At 38.6% G+C, this 22248-nt stretch overlaps 1 protein-coding gene across 6 annotated transcripts in view; it reads left to right on the top strand.

The window, feature by feature from the left end:
- The window catches only part of TBL1X (transducin beta like 1 X-linked), a 206258-nt gene that overhangs the window by 138103 nt on the left and 45907 nt on the right, over positions 1 to 22248 (top strand). For 5 of the 6 annotated variants that reach the window (XM_072849512.1, XM_072849510.1, XM_072849511.1 and 2 more), the window contains one exon: positions 11870 to 11977. The exons of the other annotated variant lie outside the window; for it this stretch is intronic. In XM_072849512.1, coding sequence (XP_072705613.1) covers positions 11920 to 11977 — 58 coding nt within the window. In that variant the 5' untranslated portion in view covers positions 11870 to 11919. The remainder of the gene's footprint in view (positions 1 to 11869; positions 11978 to 22248) is intronic. 6 annotated transcript variants of the gene reach the window in all.

The following is a 22248-nucleotide window of genomic DNA, read 5'->3' as shown; positions in this document are numbered from 1 at the left end:
CAGGTTCAGACTGGGTATAAGGAGAAACTTTTTCGTATGTGTTTCCCTGGAGAGTGAGGCAGTGGAGCAGGTCGGCCTGTGAGGCTGTGCCATCTCTGTCCTTGGATGGTTTCGTGCCCTGACTGGTCCAAGCCCTGAGCAGCCTGCTCTGACCTCAGAGCTGGCCCTGCTTTGGGCAGGGGGTTGGACTACAGAACTCCCAAGGTCCCTTCCAGCCTGTGACCCTCAAGCCTTTAGGCACCCAAAATCCTAGTGATATTCAGTGGCTTTTATAATATTTTTGTAATAGCAAACATATGATTGACATCTGCTTCAACCCTTCTGATCACCTCCAGCTCCAGCTTCCCTAGAGTCCCTCTTGGAGGGAAAGCCAAAAATTTTGAATCTTCTTATTCTCTGACAAAACAATTCTTGTCTAGGGATTAAAACCTTTAAAAGCTTCTCAAACCCTATATGTATGGATTTAAGGCTTCAGTTCTCTATATCTTGATTTTTTAAAGCAGGGAAGTGCTTTTTTATTTAATCTGAGCTAACTAATAACTGTGTCATAATATATTAAAATCCTTCCTGAGAAGAATTCAGCTGAAATTTTTTTACGAAAAACTTCGATTATGTCATGTCTGTCTCTGACTCCCCAAGGATTTTTGAGTTCATCTTAGTTTCTAGACTGTTTAGCTTTTTAAAAAAAGTAGGTTGAAAAGTGTTGCGTTTTAATCTATAGACTTTGCTATTTATATTAGGGCTGTGTAGGACTTCATGATGCTGCCACCAGAAATGTGATGCTTTATCTTTGTGTGTTGTACATTCTTCACCCATCTACAAATGGAAAAAAAAAACCTAGTGAGGACTGGCAAGTCACTCTTAAAATGCTGTCTGAATACACAAACCTTACAAAGTGCTGCTGCTTAAGTCTCCTGCTATCCCTAGACTGGAGAAAACAGCAAAATACCATATCAAAATGTACCAAAAATTGATAGAAGAAGGGGAGGGGAACAAAACCTTTGTGTATTCGGTACCTCCATAGATTGCCGGTGATGTGTTTGTAAAAATGGGCGAACGCCCTCCAGTTAAAGAGGAGAAGCACAAACTATTCCACTGGTCTTACCAGTAAGACAGAAAGCCAGGAAAACCTAAAATGACAGAGAGACTGTCTCACCCCTGATGGCCAACTACAGCATGCCAAGGAAGGAGGATGGATGAAAAGGCAGATAATAGGTGTGATAGTGTTGTACAACCTGGATTATACTACTGGATATGCTGTGCGTGAATTTTTCTTTGCTATTAGCAGTCTGGATATAGAGCATACGGAAGAAAAGTTAAAAGAAATAAAGAAAAAACTATCTGAAGTTGGCACTTGAGGTGGTTTTCATAAGATGGATATTTCTTAGTCTTAATTCTTTGTATTGTTTTTTATAGGAAGTTTCTCTATGAAAAATTTAGCAATGTGAATGCAGAAAAGTAACTTAGAAATAAGCTTTTACTTCAGTAGTTGTTTCTGCAGACATCCTTTGAAAGCAAATTATTTCTCTCCTTTCTTCTTCCTTCCCCCTCCACCTTCCAACAAGGAAAGTAGTATTATACCTTCCATAAAAATGGAGGCATTTAGTGACCCTTCTCCAGAGCTCAAACCAATATAAACCAGGAGTAAACCTAGTGAAGCTTGTGTTAAGAGAGGAAAGAAAAAAACAAAAACAAAAAAACCCCAAAACAAAACAAAAAAATGCCAACAGACTTCCACTAAGAACTAAATGTTGGAGGTAGAAATACACAGCAGTGAAATATCCTGAGTTTGTGTGTTTATTTTTCTGTTGTTCTGTTGCACTATCCTATATAATCTTTGTCCTTACAGCATTTAACATTGACATTCTCTTAGGATTATTCAAGAGAAAACATTAAGTATTTATAGCCATAGTTAATATCTTTATAAATAGTTTATAATAGGATCTGCCATAATAAAGGTTTGAAATAGTTTCCATTATAATTCTTTGTTTTCACATATTCTAAAATTTACAAAATACTTGTTTTGGGGGGTGAAATTTTCCATGCTGTGAGTCTGAAAAGTATTTTTTCCTCTTTACCTCAGAGTATAATCCTTTCAGCTATTTTGGAATTATAGGCAAATGGGAAAAATACTTTTTCCCTTTGTACAATAATAATAATAATAATAATAAAGAAAATCCTCAGCTACACTTTTAACAATACTACAGGGAAAACAAGCTAAGGTTGAAATATGTGGTAAGATCTACTGCCTTTGCTTGCTCTGAGGGAAAAATTAAAAATAAAGTTATAAATGACAGAAAAATAACATCAAACTGTTCCCAGTAACATCTGCTAAGCTTATTAGCAGAAACTAATAAAAACCCACCCCCTTAATGACGTCTCTGCACATTCCCTTTGCCTGAGGCCATCCAGACGCGAACTAGCCAGGCTGCTGCGGCTCCGGGCTGGTCTGTAGACCTTCGCCGATCCTTAGCGTGGCTCCTGCTCACTGGGCAGCCACGCGGCCCCAACTTGTGAGGGGTCAGGGATGTGCCTGTCCTTGTCACACGTGTGATGAGCAGCGCTCATGCTTCTCCTGTCCTCTACTTCTAGGGCTCTGCAGTTGAGCAGGGCCAGCCTACATGGCTAAAAAAATGTAGGTTTTTTAGCCCAGCACAGACTCCTGTTGTTTTATGCCATCTTGTACGTAGAGCTTTGCTAAGTCAAAGGGTTGGTTTTGTCATGCAAGTTACAGGTGTTGTCATGAGACAGGACCAGAATGGCTTTCACATTTAGTCTTTCTCTAACTTCACCTGTGTCAGGCTGTCCTAAAAGATACTAAAACAGCATGAATTCAAATGTACATGGAATTGAAACACAGGTTTTACTGAATATCTGGGCCTTGTGGGAGAGGAGTAACACACAAACGTACAGGTATGTGGACAAGCAGGCCTTTCTGCATGGCGTCACTGCTGTGTTTGTGTTGCTGCCCCTCGCCCGGAGAGCATTTCCTGTGCCCCACGGCTCGGGGACAAAGGAATGAAATACGAGATTGTGGGCGTGAAAAAATCTCAAACCCCTTCATGCTTACTGCACGCCAGCTCCCTGGTCTCACAGTGTGTATGCGACATGCCTGCCATGCCTGTCTATAACATGTTGGGTAGTGGAGATACCTACTGCTGTAGCTGGCACTAATACCATTGCAACCAGTAAGGTGATAGCGATGTGGTTTTTAAAATGAGATTCACCCTCAGGGTGGTATAGGAAGTAGTTTATGTAAGGAACATGGTAAAAGCCACACATGGTTGTTTTATCCTTATCTCAGTCTTCAAAAGTAAGGTGCGCAGGCAAGACACAACCTAATTCTGCAGCCTATTTAAAGCGCTCAGATGTGTTGGGAAAAGTCAGGATTTTGGCCCTTGCTACCGGAGTTGCATCATTTTAAACAGCAAAGATGCAGGATAAAAATCAGAACTAATCGAAAAAGACTTATTCAGATATTCCATCTTTCGAGCAGGGCCTTCAGGCTGTCTCTCACTTATCCTTCCAGGCCCATCGCTCTTGTGTTCCTTGCTATGGCATTGCCTCATTTAGAATGGGCATCACACCTGCTAATCCCTGCTGCCCATGGAGCGGGGGGCCTTATTGGAGGTTTCTGGAAGCTCCATGGTGTCACCTGAAAGGCAGATGTTTCATCTACTGGACCTTGGCCTGTCTCATCACAGTTGGGTGTCTGTCTACGTCCATGCTTACAGGCCAGCTTGGAACTCAGACACTTCACGTTGAAGTTTTAGTGGATCTTTATTGTTAGGTGTCAGAGAAATTGTCAACAGCTGAAAAAGAAACTGTGCTTTATTCAAAATATTTGGAGGCATGTTAATTCTAAAAGTTCAGCTGTGGTATTTTACTCATATCTGCAGTCACAGAAAGAAAATGAAACAGGTACAACCAGTTCTGGGTAGGAACTCATCCCATCATATTCCTTTCACCTCAATATTCTGTGAATGTGAAGCATAGGTGAAAAATGTAAATGCTAATGTTTGCTCCTTTTGGTTTTGTTGAGGTTTTAGTAAAAATCCAGGTAAATTAAGTGAAAAGTTAAATTTGAGGTAGTATTAATACGCTGTTCCTCTTGCCAAAATTCAAGAAAAGCAAATGTCATTAGCGCAATTGTGCCATCTTTTTAAAGTTGCAATCTTCCTGAACTTTTTTGAGTGTGTAGCACTACTGGTAGGATTTAAAACACGTTTCTTGTTGCATTATGTACATGGAAATGCACATGCACACAGACAAGTAACTGCACAATCAGATGATCATGTATTTTGGCCTAATTTATGGTTTGAAATGAGTGGACACATGCTATTGTCCTCCAGTTTGTCCTAATTGCCATTTTGTGCTCATGTACGGAAGAAAATCCTGGTTCTGTTTAGTGGCAGAGTTCCCAGTTGGCTTCAGTTGTTCCAAGTGATGAGGTATCTTGATTCTCAAACTAAATCCAATTGTGTTTTGATTTCTCAAGCCTCTGTTATTCCTTCCTTTTTTAATTTTAAAACAATTAATTTCATTTCATTTGCAACCTCTAGAACTACCATCCACCTTTACTCTCCCGTCAATCTAATTTTTGGCTTCCTGGAGCTTTCTATACAATATAATAGTGTAAACATTATTTTCGTTTATTAAAAAAAAGAAGAAAAAATTAATTGAAGTTGCCTCTTCTTAGAACTAAGCTGTAAAAGAGGTATAACACAATTGCACTAATTAAGAAGAGTGGTTGGTTTTGTTTGCTTTTTTTAGCGTAGCAAAGCGCCAAAAAGGAAAGATCAATACAGGAGAACCCATGTCACTCTGCAGCAAAGGGAGCTGGAAAAGATCCACTTGAACTCTTACAACAAATGCTGGAGGCTGATGTAATTAAGCAAACCAGCTGAGAACTGAAAAATAACCTGATCAAGCTAAGAGATTATAAGTGTGAAAGAGCTGATGCACGGTTCTGCATTTTTTGATAGAGGAAGTAGAGTTTGCTGGGAATTTGGTGATGAAAGGTTTGTCTTCTGTTGACAATTAGTTATTTTGCACTGGAAATCATTGGATTAATTGAAAAATGTTTGAATAGCACTTAGAAATTGCTGGAATATCTCTTGTTGCCCTTTTTTTAAAAATAAATAGATGTGGGTTTGGTTCCAAATGGCTTTTCAGTTTGAAATGTATTTTATAATTTAAAGAAAAGTAATATTAAAATAATATTAATGCTGAAAGAAAACTTTCTCCAATGAAGTCCACCAAAGTGTTTAATTGGCCAAGCTATTTTTATTAGTATTTTTGTATTGGGGCTCTTGGTGGTTTTTTTTAAAGTTTTGATATTTTACTGGATGATGTATTATTTTGTTAACATCTTTTCCAGGATAGGACAACCATTTTGATAATTTATTGCAGATTTTTTAAAAGATAAATGCAGTAGGCACAGTTATGCTTTTAAAAAAGAGGAATTCATCTGTTCAAAAGCACATCTTTATAGGTGTGGCATAGTAAACTGACTTTCTTCCTGAACAAAGTTTTTATTTTATTTAAATGAAAACCCCATTTTTGTCAGATTTGCCCCCTCAGCATTTGATTCATCAAGAGCGACCTCTTCAAGACAGAATTGCAGGTTCATTGATCACTGCCACATGTCTATAGTTGTCATTCCTTCTACCTCTTTCTTCAGTTGGCACCAGATTTTGAACGCTGATATGGTTGAGTTCAGTGATTAATTGTATGAGATAACCTAACATGTCAGGATCCAAGCTAGACCTTTCTTATATCCATGCCATTTTTCCTGAAGCTCTCAGATACAGATGCAGTTGTTACTTCTTTTCATCAGAGAGTGGTCTTAAAGGCAGGAGTGAGAATGGGGGTGAGGTGGGGCTCCCTGGGTTTGTTTTGGTTTAGGGTAGCCTTTTTAAAATCAGTAGAAGGTCAGTGTAAATAAATAGACTTAAAACCAAAACCAAAATAAGAGTCAGTCTTAACATTTGGTAATGCAGGTTTTCTGACAAACCTATTGCCTTTTCTCTTTGAGGTCCCTGTCCTTATTAAGCTGCTATAAATGTCGGTGACAGAGCTCAAAGTGAGACAGCGCATACTGTAGCAGGCCATAATCATTCTCAAAGGAGATTACTCTGTTCTGCAGAATCTCAGCTTCCATTCCCCCAAAACAACAAATTTGTTACTGTGCTTGTGAAGAAAACCTCAAAATATTAACAGTATAAGTGATGCAAAGACATCTTGAGCATCTGTAAAGAGCCTAGAACAGTAGCTCTGAGAGGTTTGAATTTCCTCATTTGTGTCATTAAATAGTTCCGATGACCTATGGTGATCATTTACAGAATGAGGATAGTTAACTTTGCCTCCTCATTAAGAAAGGCTAGGGAAATACGGTGCAGGTCTTAACTGTGAGCACACCTTGATTTGGCTTCATAAGTACATGATCTCTAGAAGGGGCAACTGTTTATATTTTAGGTTTAATTTTTTTAAAGCAGGGTGTCAAGTTCAAGCCTTGTAAAGGAGGAGCCTGGAAGTTGTGCATGCACAAGCTGCATTTTGAACAGGGCTAGCTGTTATTTTGGTGACTGGCATAGGTGGAGTTTGGAAAGAACCATGCTGCATGTTCTGTACCTTGTAATCAGCAGGAATGGAATGGTCTCCTTCCCTTGTCGGGATGCTTGTAAAGAAGATATGGTTTACTCCTTAGCTTCATGAAATGGCAGAAGGGACTGTGAGGGGAGAGGGGGCTGAGTGTGCTCTTTTCCTCTCCAGAAGTTCGGTTTTGGCATTTTGGGAAAGAAGCATACTGGAGTTCCTCCTCGAGAAGAGGCAGCTGTGTTAAAAGCCAAGACTGAAGAATGCAATGGTGTGAGCCAAGCAGAGCTCATTAGCCTTTGGGGAAGAGCTGCTGGCTTGCTGACTCTGTTCTGGCTCTATGGTAAGACACAGCCTAGAAATACAGAAGCATAGAGCGCATTGAAAGTTTCTGATGAAAGTGTTTTTCAACAGAAGAGACTGAGATTGACTAAGTAAGTGACTCGTTTTGTGAGAAGTGGGTTCTGGCTTTGGGAAATGTTGTTTTTCATTAAACTACAGAGCATATGCAAAACAGTAACACATTGATTTGGCTACGCTGTCACGGTGCCTTCCTAGAGTCTATTTTAGTTCTCGTGTCCGCATTCTCTTCTCTGAGATGGGGAGACTGTACTGGGTGCTGAGAGACGCGGCTTGATGCATGGAGCCATCTTGGACGAGAAAATGAGAGCACAAGTACGTGAACTCTGGTTCCCATGCGCCAGGGCATCAGTTTGACAACATTAACTACTTGAACTTTCTGAAATGTTTTCTTTTTTCATGAAGCCTCTCATTTTTGCCTTTTTTTTTTTCCTCAAAGCAAATACACAATTTCTCTTTGCCCCCCATCATTTTAGTGACAATGTTGTTGTCATTAAAACTTTGGTTGGGGAAAGATATTTTGGCCTGGCCTTGTCAAATAAGTAGGTAAATAGTGCAATCCCTCCAGGATATAAATGAAAATTTGTGGGTTTGGGTTTTTTTTTTTGAGGGAAGGGTGTTTATTTAACAATAATGACCCCCAAAAAATCCTCCCAAGAAGCTGACAATTGCTCAGCACTCAGTTAAAGCATACTGAGTATGGTTTAATTATTTAATATGATTTAATAAAGTAGACTGGAGCTTGCAGATTTCTTCAGGGGTAAGAGGAGGGCCAGACTAGCCATCTGATGAATTTCTGTCAGCAGGGCTGGATGCAGAAATGGGAAGTGCCCAGCTTCCTATTTAGGTTTCAGGTTTAGGTTTTAGTTTGGGTGTTTTCCCTAAATGTCTGGCCTATTTCCGCCTTCCTGAGGGGAAGATTGACTGGTAACTCCCAGTCCCTGTGGATGGCAGTGCTGCTTCAAGTAGCAAATGTAAACTCCTTTCCTGAAATAGCCTTGGCCATCCCCTGCCCCGGGGTTAGCCTGGAGGGCAGGACACGGCCCTGGAGGACCCTGTGAGCATGATTTAGAAGAGAGGCAGGGGGGTTGTGTCTCTAGATGCTTTTTCAAAGTGGAAAAAGTTGTTTTCCCTTGATTCTTCAGCCAGATCTCCCTTATTTATGGCAACAGTGCTGAAATTGGCCGGACGAAGGAAGAGCAATCCTTGAGTAAGGGGATGGGATGTAAATAGACTATTCTTGGTCGACCTGGCGAGCGCTGTGCTGAACCATAGCTGTACACGAGGCTGCCTCCTCCAGAGCTACTTGCATGGCCCATTAGCAAGATTCCCAGTGCTCCAGGAAGGTTTAATTTGAGAACAGTGGTATGTCGGTGCACAGAGCCAAATCGGGTCTGGTGGTATACTCCAGGAAATAAGCTGCCCTGGTTGCCCAGAGCACAGGGGAGTGTGCTGAAGCATTAGCTTCACTGGAGCCAGCTCAACTCCAGCTGAACAACTTAGTTCAGGAAAAGCCAAGCAGCCCTAGAAGCACAATGGTAGCATATCTGAGCTAATAACCCAGCTTTTTACCTCTGTATGGGAAGCATTTCTGCAAACCTATCCTGGCAGAACTGAGAGTTGAGTGTTTATTTAAAATAAGTGTTAAATTTAATTTTGCATGATCTTGACAACCCATCCACCAGTGGGGTTTGAATGTTTGGGATCCATTATACTTTGGGAAGTCTTAGTGGGCTCAGCTCACATGTTTGGACATTCTCAAATATCTGCAGGATCACAACCCAAATTTTTAAGGCGAGGTTGAAGTAAATAGAACTTTCTGTTATGTGTACTTGGCTGCAGGAGAAAGTGTTGCAAGTAAAGAAAGCTCAAACACATGTTTGAATGCTTTTTGTAAATCCTCTTGACATTGTGAAGAATTAAGATGTTATTGCTGGTTTAAATGTGAAATGTCTCCAAAGGCACATCAGCATTGTTTATAAGCTATAATTTATTTCTTTTAAAAATCTATCAATCTAGGTAATACCGATCTCCAGTAACAAAAGGAGACCATCAATTAGCAGAAATAAATCTATCACAATGATAGCTAAAAGTTTCTGTGATGTTCTACAGAAGTTTGCATTTCTACATTAAAAAAAATTGTATTGAGGGGGAGGCTAGTTGTTTGTTCCTTATGAATCAGACTTGGAGATACACAAAAGATAAGTACGTTCCTCTCCTCCCTACCATGTCTTCTGTAGCCTCTTTTATTTGGGGTGTTTATCTGCGGAGAAGAAGGAAATCAAAAAGAGTGTTAATGAAATTGGGTATGGTCTTTCATGGCTCAGCCAGATTTCTAATGAATAGATTTCTCTGGGACAAAGCCAAGATCTGTGTATCGTTTTGGACGGGTAAAAGCTTTACAGTTGTGTATCTGATTGCTGCACTGGCATCTGTGGGAGGGAAGAAACCTTAATGTGGGGATCATCTGGTTATTTATGGCATGGTAACAATGTGTATAAAGATATGATCCAACACATATGTCAAAGTAATTCCTGTTGACTGACTTCAGGGAAAATGCATTGTAAAGCCAGCTACTCGGTGTGCTTGGGGTTCTGATACAAAGGTTGCTGCTATGGAGGTTTTTCTGGGGCTGTCAGACTATTAATTTTGCAGTCAGGCTGATTTTCTCTGGTTTTAATTCATTTAAGAAAAGTCATCTTTAGAAAAACAAAAAACAACACTCCTCCTTTCTCTTCCCTTCCCTTCCCTTTCCCAAAGCAACCCTCTGTATGTGGGAAATACCATGTTAATATCTTAAATTAGCAGGATGCATCCAGAAACGGTATTTGTAGTTTCTTGATTTTTTTTTTAAATAAAGTTCATTTTACCACAAAGTACGTCATTGCTGAAACTGAATTTTTGTAAGAGATTTCATCTTTACCAACTTTCCTACCACTAAATACTGAAACTGCTATTTTTAAAATGCTTTTAGAAGTGTTACGATGGGTGTTTTTTTTAAACCCACAGCTATCAAAGTTTCTTGATTTATTGTTATCATGGCTATAGCAGCGATACGGATGTATTTTAAGTACTCAGACAGGGATGAAAATGGCCTTAACTGTTGCCGTGAATGTCTGTCTTGTTCTTCATTGTATGGTGATGATTATGCAAAAAGGGGCGGAGGGATTTATTAATTATTCAGAACCAAGTCTGTTTATCTGGAAGAAGTATGTATAAAGCTATACTGAAAGGGTGCTTTCACTGCCCGCAGTCGCCAGCCTTGGTAACTAAAGCCCTTACAGCTACTGGTGCTTCCAGTCTCGATCCTGTGGCAGAGAAATTTGAGCCCATTTTAAAGATGAGGGATTGAGGAGAAAAGAGACCAAACAACTTCCCAGGGTGATATGTGGCATGTGTGACAGAACTGGATGTTGGATACAGCTGATGTTGTCCTCATCCAGAATCTTAGCAGAAAGCGATCATCCTTTCCAAAGTGGATGAAATTCTCCCCACCGAGACTGCATGGTTTTCAATATTTTGTTTCTTCTTGTTCTCCATGAAGTGCAAACTGTAATAATAAAGACTGGAATACTTGAGGAAGATGTCTCCCAAATTGGCAAGCTATGGTTTCTTACGGAAAACCAGCATCCAAGCCATTGATGAAATATAGCAGCCCAGGAGGCTTACCAGGGTTCGAAAGACCTCCATTTACATAAATATGCAGAGACATCTGTTACAGTCATGGGTGACCTGCTGGTTTAAATCATCAGCAGGGGAAACTTGTAGTCGATCAGCATTGCCTGCAGTAGCAGGTGCTACTTTAGGCAACAGGAATTACTGAAGAGGTTTTCGATGAACAAAGACCTTTCTGCTTGCCAAGAAGAGACATACGGGAAATTGAAACAAACGGCACACGCCTACGGTCCTTCATTTGTAGTACGCGACGAGAGCATAGCGTGTGCTTCTGCGTCCAGATCTTTACATGATTAGTTATAGGTATGGTGTGGCTGACAAACCTGCAAAGTTTATGTCTGAGAAGTACTTACGGCTTTTCAAACCAAACTACTTAAGTCAAGATTCCCAAACAGAAATGAATCATCAAGATTTAATGGAAAATGTTCAAAACAAATTTATCATCTAAAAACCAATGTTTTTATCATCAGAGCATATGCCCAAAATAGTAATGTAAAACTGTCATCCTAAAGGTTATGATTACTTAAGTGAATAATTGAAGTTTAATTCTTGCTCACCATTAATCAGCAGAGATTATAACATTATAACTTTATATAATGCCAGGATATTTGTATTCCTTCTTGGCACAAGGTATATGGTGTTCTCTCTCTTTTTCTCTCTCTCTCCCCCTCTCTCCCCGTACCCCCCCCGGTAATCTGTAATCTCATCTTAAATTTAGATTTGTTTCTATTTTATGGGAACTTTATTTAAGTTCTCTGTGTAACATGGTTTTGTAAGGAAATAATCTGTCTTTTCAGTGGATGAACTACTGGACAGAAAACTAGATTACAAATTTGGGGCTGCAAGAAGGTTATGATTTGATGTGTTATACGTGACTGTAATTGCCAGCAGTTCTGAAAAGAAAATGCTCACATAGTAAAAAGGAGCGTCCAAAGAATCTGTAGTAAAGCCACAGAAGTAAAAGAGTTGACATTTGCAAAGGCTTCCAAGATTTAAAATGCCCCCTTTGACTCTCTCATATATGTTAAATACTGCTCTTTAACTATAATAAAAGGTACAGTACAGCTTGAGTATTTGATTCACAGTATTTAAGGGGTGCCTCACATTGGGATGTAAAAGCTCTGATAATTATATGAGATCTTTAAATACCTTAACAATTCCCACCTCTATTCTGATAACAAATTTCATATTAAATCAAGATAAAACAAAATCTGTTCTTTTCTCTCCCTTTGAACAGAGCGTGGATCACACTTCTCGTAAACCTCATCATATTGAGGTTGGGCTAAGATGAGCATAACCAGTGACGAAGTGAATTTCTTGGTGTATCGCTATCTCCAGGAATCGGGTAAATTTCCTGTCTTTCCTCACAACTTCAGGTCATAGCTGAAATGGGAAAATTGGCTTTTTGCATGGTGTTGCTTTAAGAATGTTGCATTGAGTGTTTCAGACTGATAAACTCAGACTAAATATTTCTTGCACAAAGCCATGTTTCTTTGAAATGGTGATCTTGAACACAATAAAAGTACAAACATACACAGGTACAAAAGTAAACATTGCAGTTAGGCAAAGCAAGGAAATAAATAATGTTATGTTAACAAATGTTTTTGTAGCGTTATATCATCTCAGCCAAAGTAGGTTTTGGCAGCACAGGCACAAAGCACATGGATTTTGTATCTTTTTTTTCTTAGCTACTTGAAATAGTTCTGTCAGATACTTATTAAGTACAGAGGGATTGTCTAAATTGGGTTTATATTGGCTGTAAATGGAAATTTGGGTGCAAGCATCTGATGTTTTAGAATTTCATTAGGGTAATTATGTATGTAAACCGAGCTGCGCAAGTGTCAGTGTGGCTCTGTTTTAGTATCATTTCCACCTCTGTCTGTTTTCATATCGGAAAATAATGTCTTTACAGGGCTTTTCCTTTTAGAAGGAAAGCTTAATCTTTCCTTCAAATAAAAAAATTGAAACTTAAATTTAGGGTCTATTTTGTTTTCGTAGTCTTGATTCCACTCTTTGACTGCAAGAAGTAGAAGTTCTCTTCACTAATGGAAAATGTTCTGTTAGTGCAGAGATGATAGGGGAGGTGAGAAACATTAGTAAAGAATTTATAGCTAGGATCCCAGTTTAGTTGGTACTGGCCCTATGTTCTGCGATGGTAAAGGTAGAATTGACTAAAAATATTTGGCGTTTCATATGCTGAGACAAAACAAAACAAATCTGTGAAAAATGCATGTCTTCTGTCAGAAGACTTGAAGCTAGTTTTAGAATAAGCTCTCCAGACTTGAGAGATGTCTTGGACAGGGGACCAAAATCCCAGCAGGTAGAAGATACTGGGTTAGCCTGCTTCTGTTGGTCACTATAAGTAGCATTCATTAGCTACATTATTTTGATGTGTTTCTTCTACTTCCAAGACTGTTTCAATCCCAAGGAACCCAAATCCCTGTGCAAGGAATCTTCACTGAAATTGAGAAGAAGATTTATAATACTTTTTCAGGATTTGTTTTTTTAAAACAGTTCTTTCAGAGTCCAGTTGTGCCCTGTGTTAGTAGCTGTTTTCTCACATTGTATTCTTCTCTCTAATAATGGAGCTTATAAAAAAATAGTTTAGTTCCAGCATGCAATCAGATGAAAGAAAGATAGGAGCTATCCAACTAAAATTTCATCCAGACAAAGTTTATTTTTAAAAATAAGCTATTGGGTACCACACTGGAAAGGGCTTTTGAATACTAGAGTGGTGTGCAGATGGACATAATTGAAGCCTAAAGAATCCTGAAATTGTTTTATGTTGCTATATTTGTATTGTAGGAGATTCTGCATAACGGTGTATTAATACAGTAACTTTTCCTGATGTGAAAAAAGAAAAACAGCCTTTTTTATTCCTCTTGATAGATCAGTAGGTGGGTTAGTGTTGTGTAATGATTCAGAAGGAGGCTTTACAAAGTCAATCAAGAATGGTGGTATCAGCCAAATGTCAGGAAAAAGTTCTTCTAGGTAACCCACCTCCCACAAGCAAGCAGTCACTTTTGCCATTTTAGGGAGAACTTCACATACAAATTTTCATATTAATTGCAAGTTGTACTGCTCTTATCTTCTTATGTAAAGGGCCAAATGTTTTTCTTACTTAATCCACGCATACTAAAGGTATTCACAAAAACATTGTATTTCCACTGTTCTGTTGTATTTTACCGTATAAGAGAGTAGAAGTTGAGGTTAAATATTTGAAGAAATATTCAAATATGCTTCAAGCTGAGCATATTGAAATCTAGATGCTCGGTGTTGATTTAGTAGATGTACCTGACAGTTTGCTAGTAATTCCATTCAGCAAATAAGAGCTATAACCAATGATGAATCCACTAATCTATTTTAAAAGCTTCTTACATTTAGTTTGAATCTTCTTTCATACTGTCATTGTTTTTTCCAAATAAATTTTTATATCTGTATTTTCAGATAGAGTAGGGTAATAAGACAGAAATTGTTATACAGCGTCTTGCCTTTCCACCTGCTAGTATAAATGCCATAAGATGCGACAGCAGATGAAAGACGTTTAATCAATCGCTTCAGAAATAATGCATGCCAAATTTAGAGGGCTAGTGTTTAAATACAGTTTAAGTTCAAACCCCTATAGTTTAAGGAGTTTGCCGAAAACAAAGTTATTACATTGATTAGTTATTAACATTAGCTGAACCCAAAACTTCTAAAAATTATATCAAACACAGCCATAAAGGTTGCTTACAAGACCATACAAAAGTTCGATTTTTTTTTCAGGTATCTGTCCTTTAATCTTATCCTGTAAAACTTCTAGGCTTTCTCATAAAATGTAGGCAAATGGTGGGAGGAAGAGAGAAACAACAAAAGGAAATACGTATGTCAGAACAACTATATAAAAAGCAAACTGTCCCTATAATATTTCAAGTATTTTGTGGCTGCAAGGCACAGAAGCACTTGAGATTATTTGAAACATTATAGCAAAGATACTGATGGGTACTTTACACTTCATTATGAAAATGCTGTCAGGTCATTCTAATAGAAGTTCAGCTCTTCTAAAATTGAAGTTAGAAGAGAAATTCATTATTATATTTCCTCCTTAATTCTCTGTCAGACTAGAAAACTTGCACGGGAGAGTATTAATAGAGTTGAACTGTCTAAACCTTTATTGTTGCTTTTTAACAAATCTTGGCATACCAAGAGGAGTTCCAGTGAACTGGAAAAAGCAAATGTTGTGCCAGAATTTTTAAAGGTTAAACAAGATGGTCCAGGTAACTATAGGTCAAGCAAAATCACTGGAAGGTTGAAACCAGATACCTCCAACAAAAAAATGAAGAGATGACATCATGGCTAATGCCAGCCAGCAAGTTTTTATGGATAATAGATCTTGTCAAACAAACTTGATACTGCTTTTTCCAAGATCACAAATGAAGTTGACAGAGATAGCTGTGCTGACAAGAATACACTTAGACTACTTCACAACATTTACTTAGTCTTGTTGACACTGTGGTTTAAAACAAAATTAAATAACAGTGTGTAAAATCAGTGTAATCCAGGGTTACCAAATGGATTAAAAACCAGCTAACAGAAACATCTTGAAAAGTGATTAAAGTTGGGGAATATTCATCTCAAAGGTTGCTTCTACTGGGAACTCAGAGGAATCTGTTCTTGGCGTAATACTGCTCAATAGTTTTATCAGTTACCTGGAGGGAAATATAAAATTATTCTCGAGTACATTTGCAGATGGAATGAAATGGTAAGTTGTGGCACTTGATGAGTTATACTGACTGATCATGTGGTATAACAGAAAAAAATACAGGGGGACTGCTTTGAGTTGCCTGCTGCTGGAGAAGCAGGCTGGAGAAGATGCCTGGTCCAGGGGCAGTGCAGTCAAATCCCTCCAGTACAAGACAGGACTTGGACAAGTTAAGGCTCTAATTGCTTAGCTGTATTAAAATAAGTAAGTAAATAATTGCCTCTTCACATAGGTGACTGTCTCAGGGCTTATCTGTGCCCAGAAAAATAAAGCGGTCAGGCATAATTTCCATTTAGGCTCCATGGGTTGATGGCATGGGAATTCCACCACTAAGGTGGCTAGGTGTTGTCACTTCCACTGGAAGACCATGAATGCCCCCCTTCTTGAGGTATAAAGAAATCAAGTGTTTAGTTTCAATTTAAGGTTGTTACTTCCTATGCAAAAGCTAAGTCCCGCAATGTTCACTTTGCTCCTGTTTGAATATCGGCTTTTTCATGCACAGTTTGAAGTGGCCCAGTTCCTAAAAGTGCTGAGTACTTCTAAACTTTGTTCATCTCAGGAATCAAACTTCTAAAAGTCAGGTTATATTTATTTGTAGGTGTCTTGATTTAAAGACTACCTTTAAGTGAAAATGTTGGCCTCAGTTACCAAAATCAGGCTTAGGTTATGTCTACACTATGAGCGTACTACCACTGTGGAGACAGGAGCACACAGAATACTCCTGTGGTGGACGTAGTTATACCAACAAAGCAGGTGCACTGACAAAAGTGAAACAAGCTTTACCAAAGAAGCCCCAGTTCTGGCATCCAAATTATGTTGATTCAGCTTTGCACCTCTTCAAACTCCTGAGAAGCATACTTTTGCTAGCAGCCATCTTTACTGCTGACATAGTCCTTCTGTTGGTTTTCTTCAGAGTGAAGAGCTGTGTTTCTACAAAACTATATAGAATTAAAACTACAGAGTTTTCCCATTGTGCTTTGGCTGCCCGAAAGAGAAACAGATAATTATTTGTCTTCTGGAATGAAGGTCAGAGCAGTACAGTGCAATGGGAGTAATAAGGATTCCAAGGAAAATTGAAAGGGGGCAGCAGGGGGAGGATGGCAAAACCAAGGGAAATCAAATCTCTCACATACCTTTTACTCTAAAATGTGCTGCCATCTGTTGTGAGTGACAAATCCTAATCATAGGTCCAAATGCTACCATAAATTACCTTCCCTACCCAGCCCAACATGTCAATTCAGTTATTAAAGCTTTTTCAAATTTGGTATTTTTGATGCATTGATTGATTTAATTGTGTTCCTTTTCTAGCACTTACATGCATGTTGCAGTATAGAATGCTTATCTGAAAATCAGCTCCCCAGCTGTCTGTGGCTTATACTGCTCTCTAGTAGGGCATTTGTTGTAGTGGATGTCTGGCAATGACTTGTTAGAGTTAAGGTTGTGTAACAATTTCCATTTTTGCTCATACTTTTACTGTTCAGTTTGAATTTTTCCATGTTTTATTACATACACTTGATAAACTATTCCTCAGGGTACAATCCGTACCGTGTCCAAGACAATAAAACCACTAGCTGGATGCTTTTGCTAAAAAGATGTCAATGAAATTTTTAGCTGCTGGCTTGGGACAATTTACCATTATACTTTAGAATTGTCATTTGTTTTCTTCCCAACCATACAAATTAAGGCAGCTAATAACGTAGTTCTTTTCCATCTGTAGATTCAGTATGACAGCAGCGTGTTGGTCTGTTTGGTTCATAATTGACAGATTTTCTGTGTTTTCCTAAAAGATAAGATTTTCTCTCATGTTTTAAGCATAGGCTCGAGGGCACATAGAGCATGAAGCGTTTCTGTGAATCACAGCACAAAATCCTTTGTAGAGTTAGGCATGTGCAAACGTAGGCCTTTCCTGTTAACCACATCCAGGGCATCTTACTCTCATTCTGCCTTTGCAAATTATGAGATAATCCAAAATAGGGATATTCTGAAACTTCTGGGATTTCATCATTGTGATGTTGTCCAGCTGGATCCTAGTAGTTGGAATAGTACTAAATTACAATTTTTCCAATATCATTTACAATTTTTTCAAAAGGAGGGAACAAAATTTGAAGGAAAATATGTTCTTTATGACTCATTCTCTTTTTTAACAGAGAAATTTTATAGATAATATAAATGTCGCAATTTGCTTGGGTAAGTTCTCAAGAAATAGGGAATGACTGAGGATCAATATTCTGTTCTTTTGAATTTGTGCCTTATACAGCGATGTTTACTTACATAAGTCTGTGTAATTTTTCTCTGAAGCCTATATTTTTTCTGCATTTGAGGTACATTTAGAGTATTTTGAACAACTGTGTATGGCACAGAGTTCCCGAGTCACAGATGAAAAAAGTGTATGTTGAAAATAATTCAGATTAAGCATAGCATAAAATATTGGCATATATAGGTCAGCTAAATTTGCTTCAGAGCTAACTGCTTCCTTTGCGTAGGAAGGCTGCTGCTAGGAAGAAGGGGAATGTATAGTGCATGGGTTTTGCTTAAATTATTAAAATCTACACCTTGAAGAATAATTCATTAGAAGAATTAATCATTTGGTCAATAAAGGCACTTGTCCAGCATGACAGTAAAAACAATAGTGTGCACTGATAGAGAGTCAGTGGATAATGATTTTTCTTTTGCTTTTTTTATGTTTTCTTCCAGTCTGGCTCATTAGGATCATAGGAGAGTTCAGGCTGGATGTTATCTCAGGAGATGACAGAATCAGAGAATAGTTCAGGTTGGCAGGGACCTTTGGAGATCATCTAGTCCAGCTCCCCTGCTCACAGCAGGGTCAGCTGCAGCAGGTTGCTCAGGGCTGTGTCCAGTCGGGTTTTGAACATCTCCCAAGAATGGAGAGTCCACAACTTCCTTGGGCAGCCTGTTCCAATACCCGACCACTCTCACATTAAAATAAGTGGTTTATTTTGTTTCAGTCGCATTTCACGTGTGTTTCAGTTTGTGCCCATTGCCCCTTGTCCTATCACTGGGCACCGCTGAGAAGAGCCTGGCTTTGTCCTCTTTGCACTCCCCTCAGGTATTTATGCACATGGTCCCTAAGGTCCCCCATGAGCCTTCTCCAGGCTGAGCAGTCCCAGCTCTCTCAGCCTCTCCTTGTGTGCCAAATGCTCCAGTCCAGTGATCATCTTTCGTGGTCTTTTCACTGGATTCACTCCAGTATGTCCCTGTCTCTCTTGTACTGGGAAGCCCAGAACTGGACACAGTACTCCAGATGTGTCTCACCAGGGCTGAGCAGAGGGCAAGGATCCCCTCCATTGACCTGCTGGCAACGCTTTTCATAGCGCAGCTCAGGATGCTGTTGGCTTTCCTTGCTGCAAGAGCACATTGCTGGCTCACGTTCAACTAGTCCAGCCTCCTGCTGAAAACTGGGGAGCCTCGAAGATCTTTTCAAGAACCTGTACAAAAAGGTGCTGTTAAACACGATAGTCACTGGAATGCTCTTGAAGCTGTGTACATAGCTGTGCTCTCATAGTAAGGATGGAGACCTTTTGTTTGCTGAGGGAAAAATACATCCTTGAAATGACATCCTGTCAGCCAAAGATAAAACACACATTTTAGTGTTGTTTCAGTAACAGTCTGTGGCTGCATTATTTGTGTCTACGTGTGTGTTATCACTGGTTCTTGGGCCACATGTATTCTGCCTGCAGTATAGAGTAACTGTAGTTCATAGACCACACTCAGCTCCACTGATACAAAGACGCTTGTGTATTTACTTAGCATCTATTTGCACAGTTACTTTTGTGCTAGTGTAACTGGATGCTGAACAGGTATTACTGAGTAAATAAAACAATACACTCTTTAAGGAAATATGTAAAAAATGGGTGTTTAAACCTGGCTTTAAAATTTTTATGTTTCAATATTCCTGTTTGAAAGTGAGGTTAATACTACGTACAGTACCTCACAGCAGATGGTAAAAGGTTTTAGTCCTAAAATGTATTGAAATCCTCTGAGGAAAGACTATTACAGGTGTGCTCAGACACTAATGAACATTGTTTTTCTATTATTTCAAAGTACTATTTGTGAATTTATAGGTGAATATATGTAGGTGAATATATACGTCTAAATGCAGTATGAACGAGATGCTACCTGTATTATTCAGGAACTGATGTTAAGACTGAAGGCAGGGTTTCTTTCACCTTTTCAGCTGTACAATGGATAGGCTTTGGAGCAATACCAAATTCGTTTTTAATTCTCGTGGTTTAGCACAGATCTGATTTGTGGGCATGCAGCCCTATTTATATGACGTGTTATCCTCTTCAGGGCCAGCCTACTCAATTAAAATAAAATTACTTAAGTTTATGATCCAAATCTCTGATATACTGGAAGTTGGATATAGAACCAACATTTGTGACCTTTCATGAATTATTTGAGATGAACAAAGCCGTGGTGTTGTTCTAGGAGTGAAATATTTGTTAAAGTGACTTTTGGATAAGAACACTTGAGAAATTTGACAAAAAAAATTTTGGTTTAAATAAAAATGTTTCCTAAAAGTTACCCCAGAATGAACATTCCTATCTAATGAGAAACCATCTGTAACTATATATATTGCATATAATGTAACATAATATATATACCCCCCCAGCGTAATATGTATGTAGCAGAAATAGTGTCCTATCAAAAGGGTATATAAGGGGTTTTATGCTGCTCCTTCTTTTTTTTAATCTCTCCTCTACTTTCTGTTTTTCTCTTAAACTAGGGAGGAAGTGACTGTATGATTCCAGAAACAGTGAGACTGACTGAATTTGAAATTATACTTCATAGCTGGAGGATCTATGACTGCTGAAAAGACAAATCCGTTTCTCAAATAAGAACTGTGTTGTTATGCACGGTTTCTCTCTGCTAGTAATCATTTATTCTCTTTGCAAATACTAAGTACATTTTAAGAAAATCAGGGTCAGCATTAGAAAACAAGCTTTATTGGGCTGCAGTTCCAAAACTATTTTTTTTAAACTTACCAAAGCTAGACACCTCGGGAAGGATGAAGCTGATAGGTTAAAGGTAAATACTTTTCCCAGCTTCCTTTGAAGATAAGAAAATTGGTTTCTAAGCCAACAGCACCTCTGAATCTGTGAAACAATGTATGAGTCAAAACCACGTTGTGCACTTTTTTCATAAAGCAGTGAATATGTACTAGCAGTATTTGATGGTCAGCTTCCCAAAATCCAGATTCCACAATGGAGAGGAAAAAATATTTTTACAGCTACAGAAGTTATTGGTTTTGTCATACTTTGTTCTGGTTGTATTTTCAAAAGAATGTAATAAGCTGAATGAGGGCCATTTTTATGTGCATTTATATGCACAGACAGAGTTTTGTGACCAGATGTCTACTTTATACACATACGTGTAAACGATAGTTTCAAATGTTTTGCGGTGCAGTTCAAGAGGTCCTTTTGAAAACATCTTTCTCTGTGTCTTTTACCCCTGTTGCATAACAACAGCAATATAAATGCCATGTAAGAAAAGCAATACTTGGTGCAGAATTTTCTGAGTTCCTGTGAAGGGAAAAAAATACACTGAGTCTCTTGTTCTTTTGCCATTTGCAAAACCCTGCTTACTTGGTATTTCCTTCTAGGTCTCTTCACAGTTTTCTAAACTTGGCTATTTTAATTTTTCTTTGGCCTGAAAGTTGCCGTACAGCGTTGGATCTCAGACACTGAGCAAACATGGTGATTTTTAAGCTACACAAACATAAACAATGACACCTTTGCAAATTTATTCCATAGCACGGATTTTGGTTCTGTCACTTCACATCCTGTTCTTTAAAGCTTGCATAAATGCAGTATTATAGGGGTATTAAGAAAATAAGATGTTGGGTGGAAGGCAGGTATCTATAGGTCAAGATGGCTTTGCTAGTAAAACCAGTGAAATGCTACACATTTATCAATTTACTGCTCTTCTTTATGATTCTTCAGGCCCAATGAAAGAAGCTGTATCTTGCAGCTTTGCAAGTTTTGCTAATAACCTGCACGCTGGGGACTTTCTGCCTGCACAGCTATGGCAGTTACAAACCACCCCTCCTCATGCCTAATCAGCCTAATCAGCGTGAGGACTCCATTTGTAGTCATCATCAGCAGAAACCATCCTGGTGCTGAAGTTCCTGAATGCCCACTGAGTGTCAGCTGTGGTGTCCTACTTGCCACCGCTTACAGGTGTATATTAGAACTGATAGAAGAACATAGCTTACGGAAAAAAAAAGTGAAGTATGTATGACTGTGAAAGTCTCTTCTATAAATGTGATCCTTAAAAGTATGCACGTCTCTGGATATTTGGTTGCACGGACAGGGCTAAAAGATAACAGCATCCCATTAATTTAGAAGGAAAAGATTTTCTTTTTTATTGCCGTGGCCTTTGTAAGTTATTTCAAACCTTGCCCGTAGTGGCATTAAATTGCTAGATCTACGTTGGCATTTATTCACAATTGTCAGTCTAATTTACACAGAGTGAGTGAAAAAGGGGTTTATTTCAGACCTTGTTTTCAAAAGATTTTTTTTAAGTTCCTCTTTCCATTGCTCGTGTTCTGTTTTCTGTCTGTATCGTATTTCTCTTTTTGTTAATTTGCAGCCCTCAGAAAGTCTTAAACAGTGAGTGCCAAGTACTGCTCATCAAAAGATCATTTCCAAGTTGTATTAATCTTTTCCAACATATTTTCCTGCATGAAAAAGAAAAAAAAACCTGCCAAAAAAATTCTTTGGCACATAATAAAATAATTTTGGGTAGCAGACATTTACTCTGAATTCTTGGCAGAAGGTGAACAGGTCAGATATCCAAGAAAAAAGGGTGTAACATTTAATATTAGTGAATAATCACTTCTACAAAACTTCGGG

This window comes from Ciconia boyciana, chromosome 1 (genome assembly GCF_034638445.1).
Source record: "Ciconia boyciana chromosome 1, ASM3463844v1, whole genome shotgun sequence".
Taxonomy (NCBI): domain Eukaryota; kingdom Metazoa; phylum Chordata; class Aves; order Ciconiiformes; family Ciconiidae; genus Ciconia; species Ciconia boyciana.
Note: the sequence above shows the minus strand (reverse complement) of the source record. Positions and strands in the feature narration are given on the sequence as shown.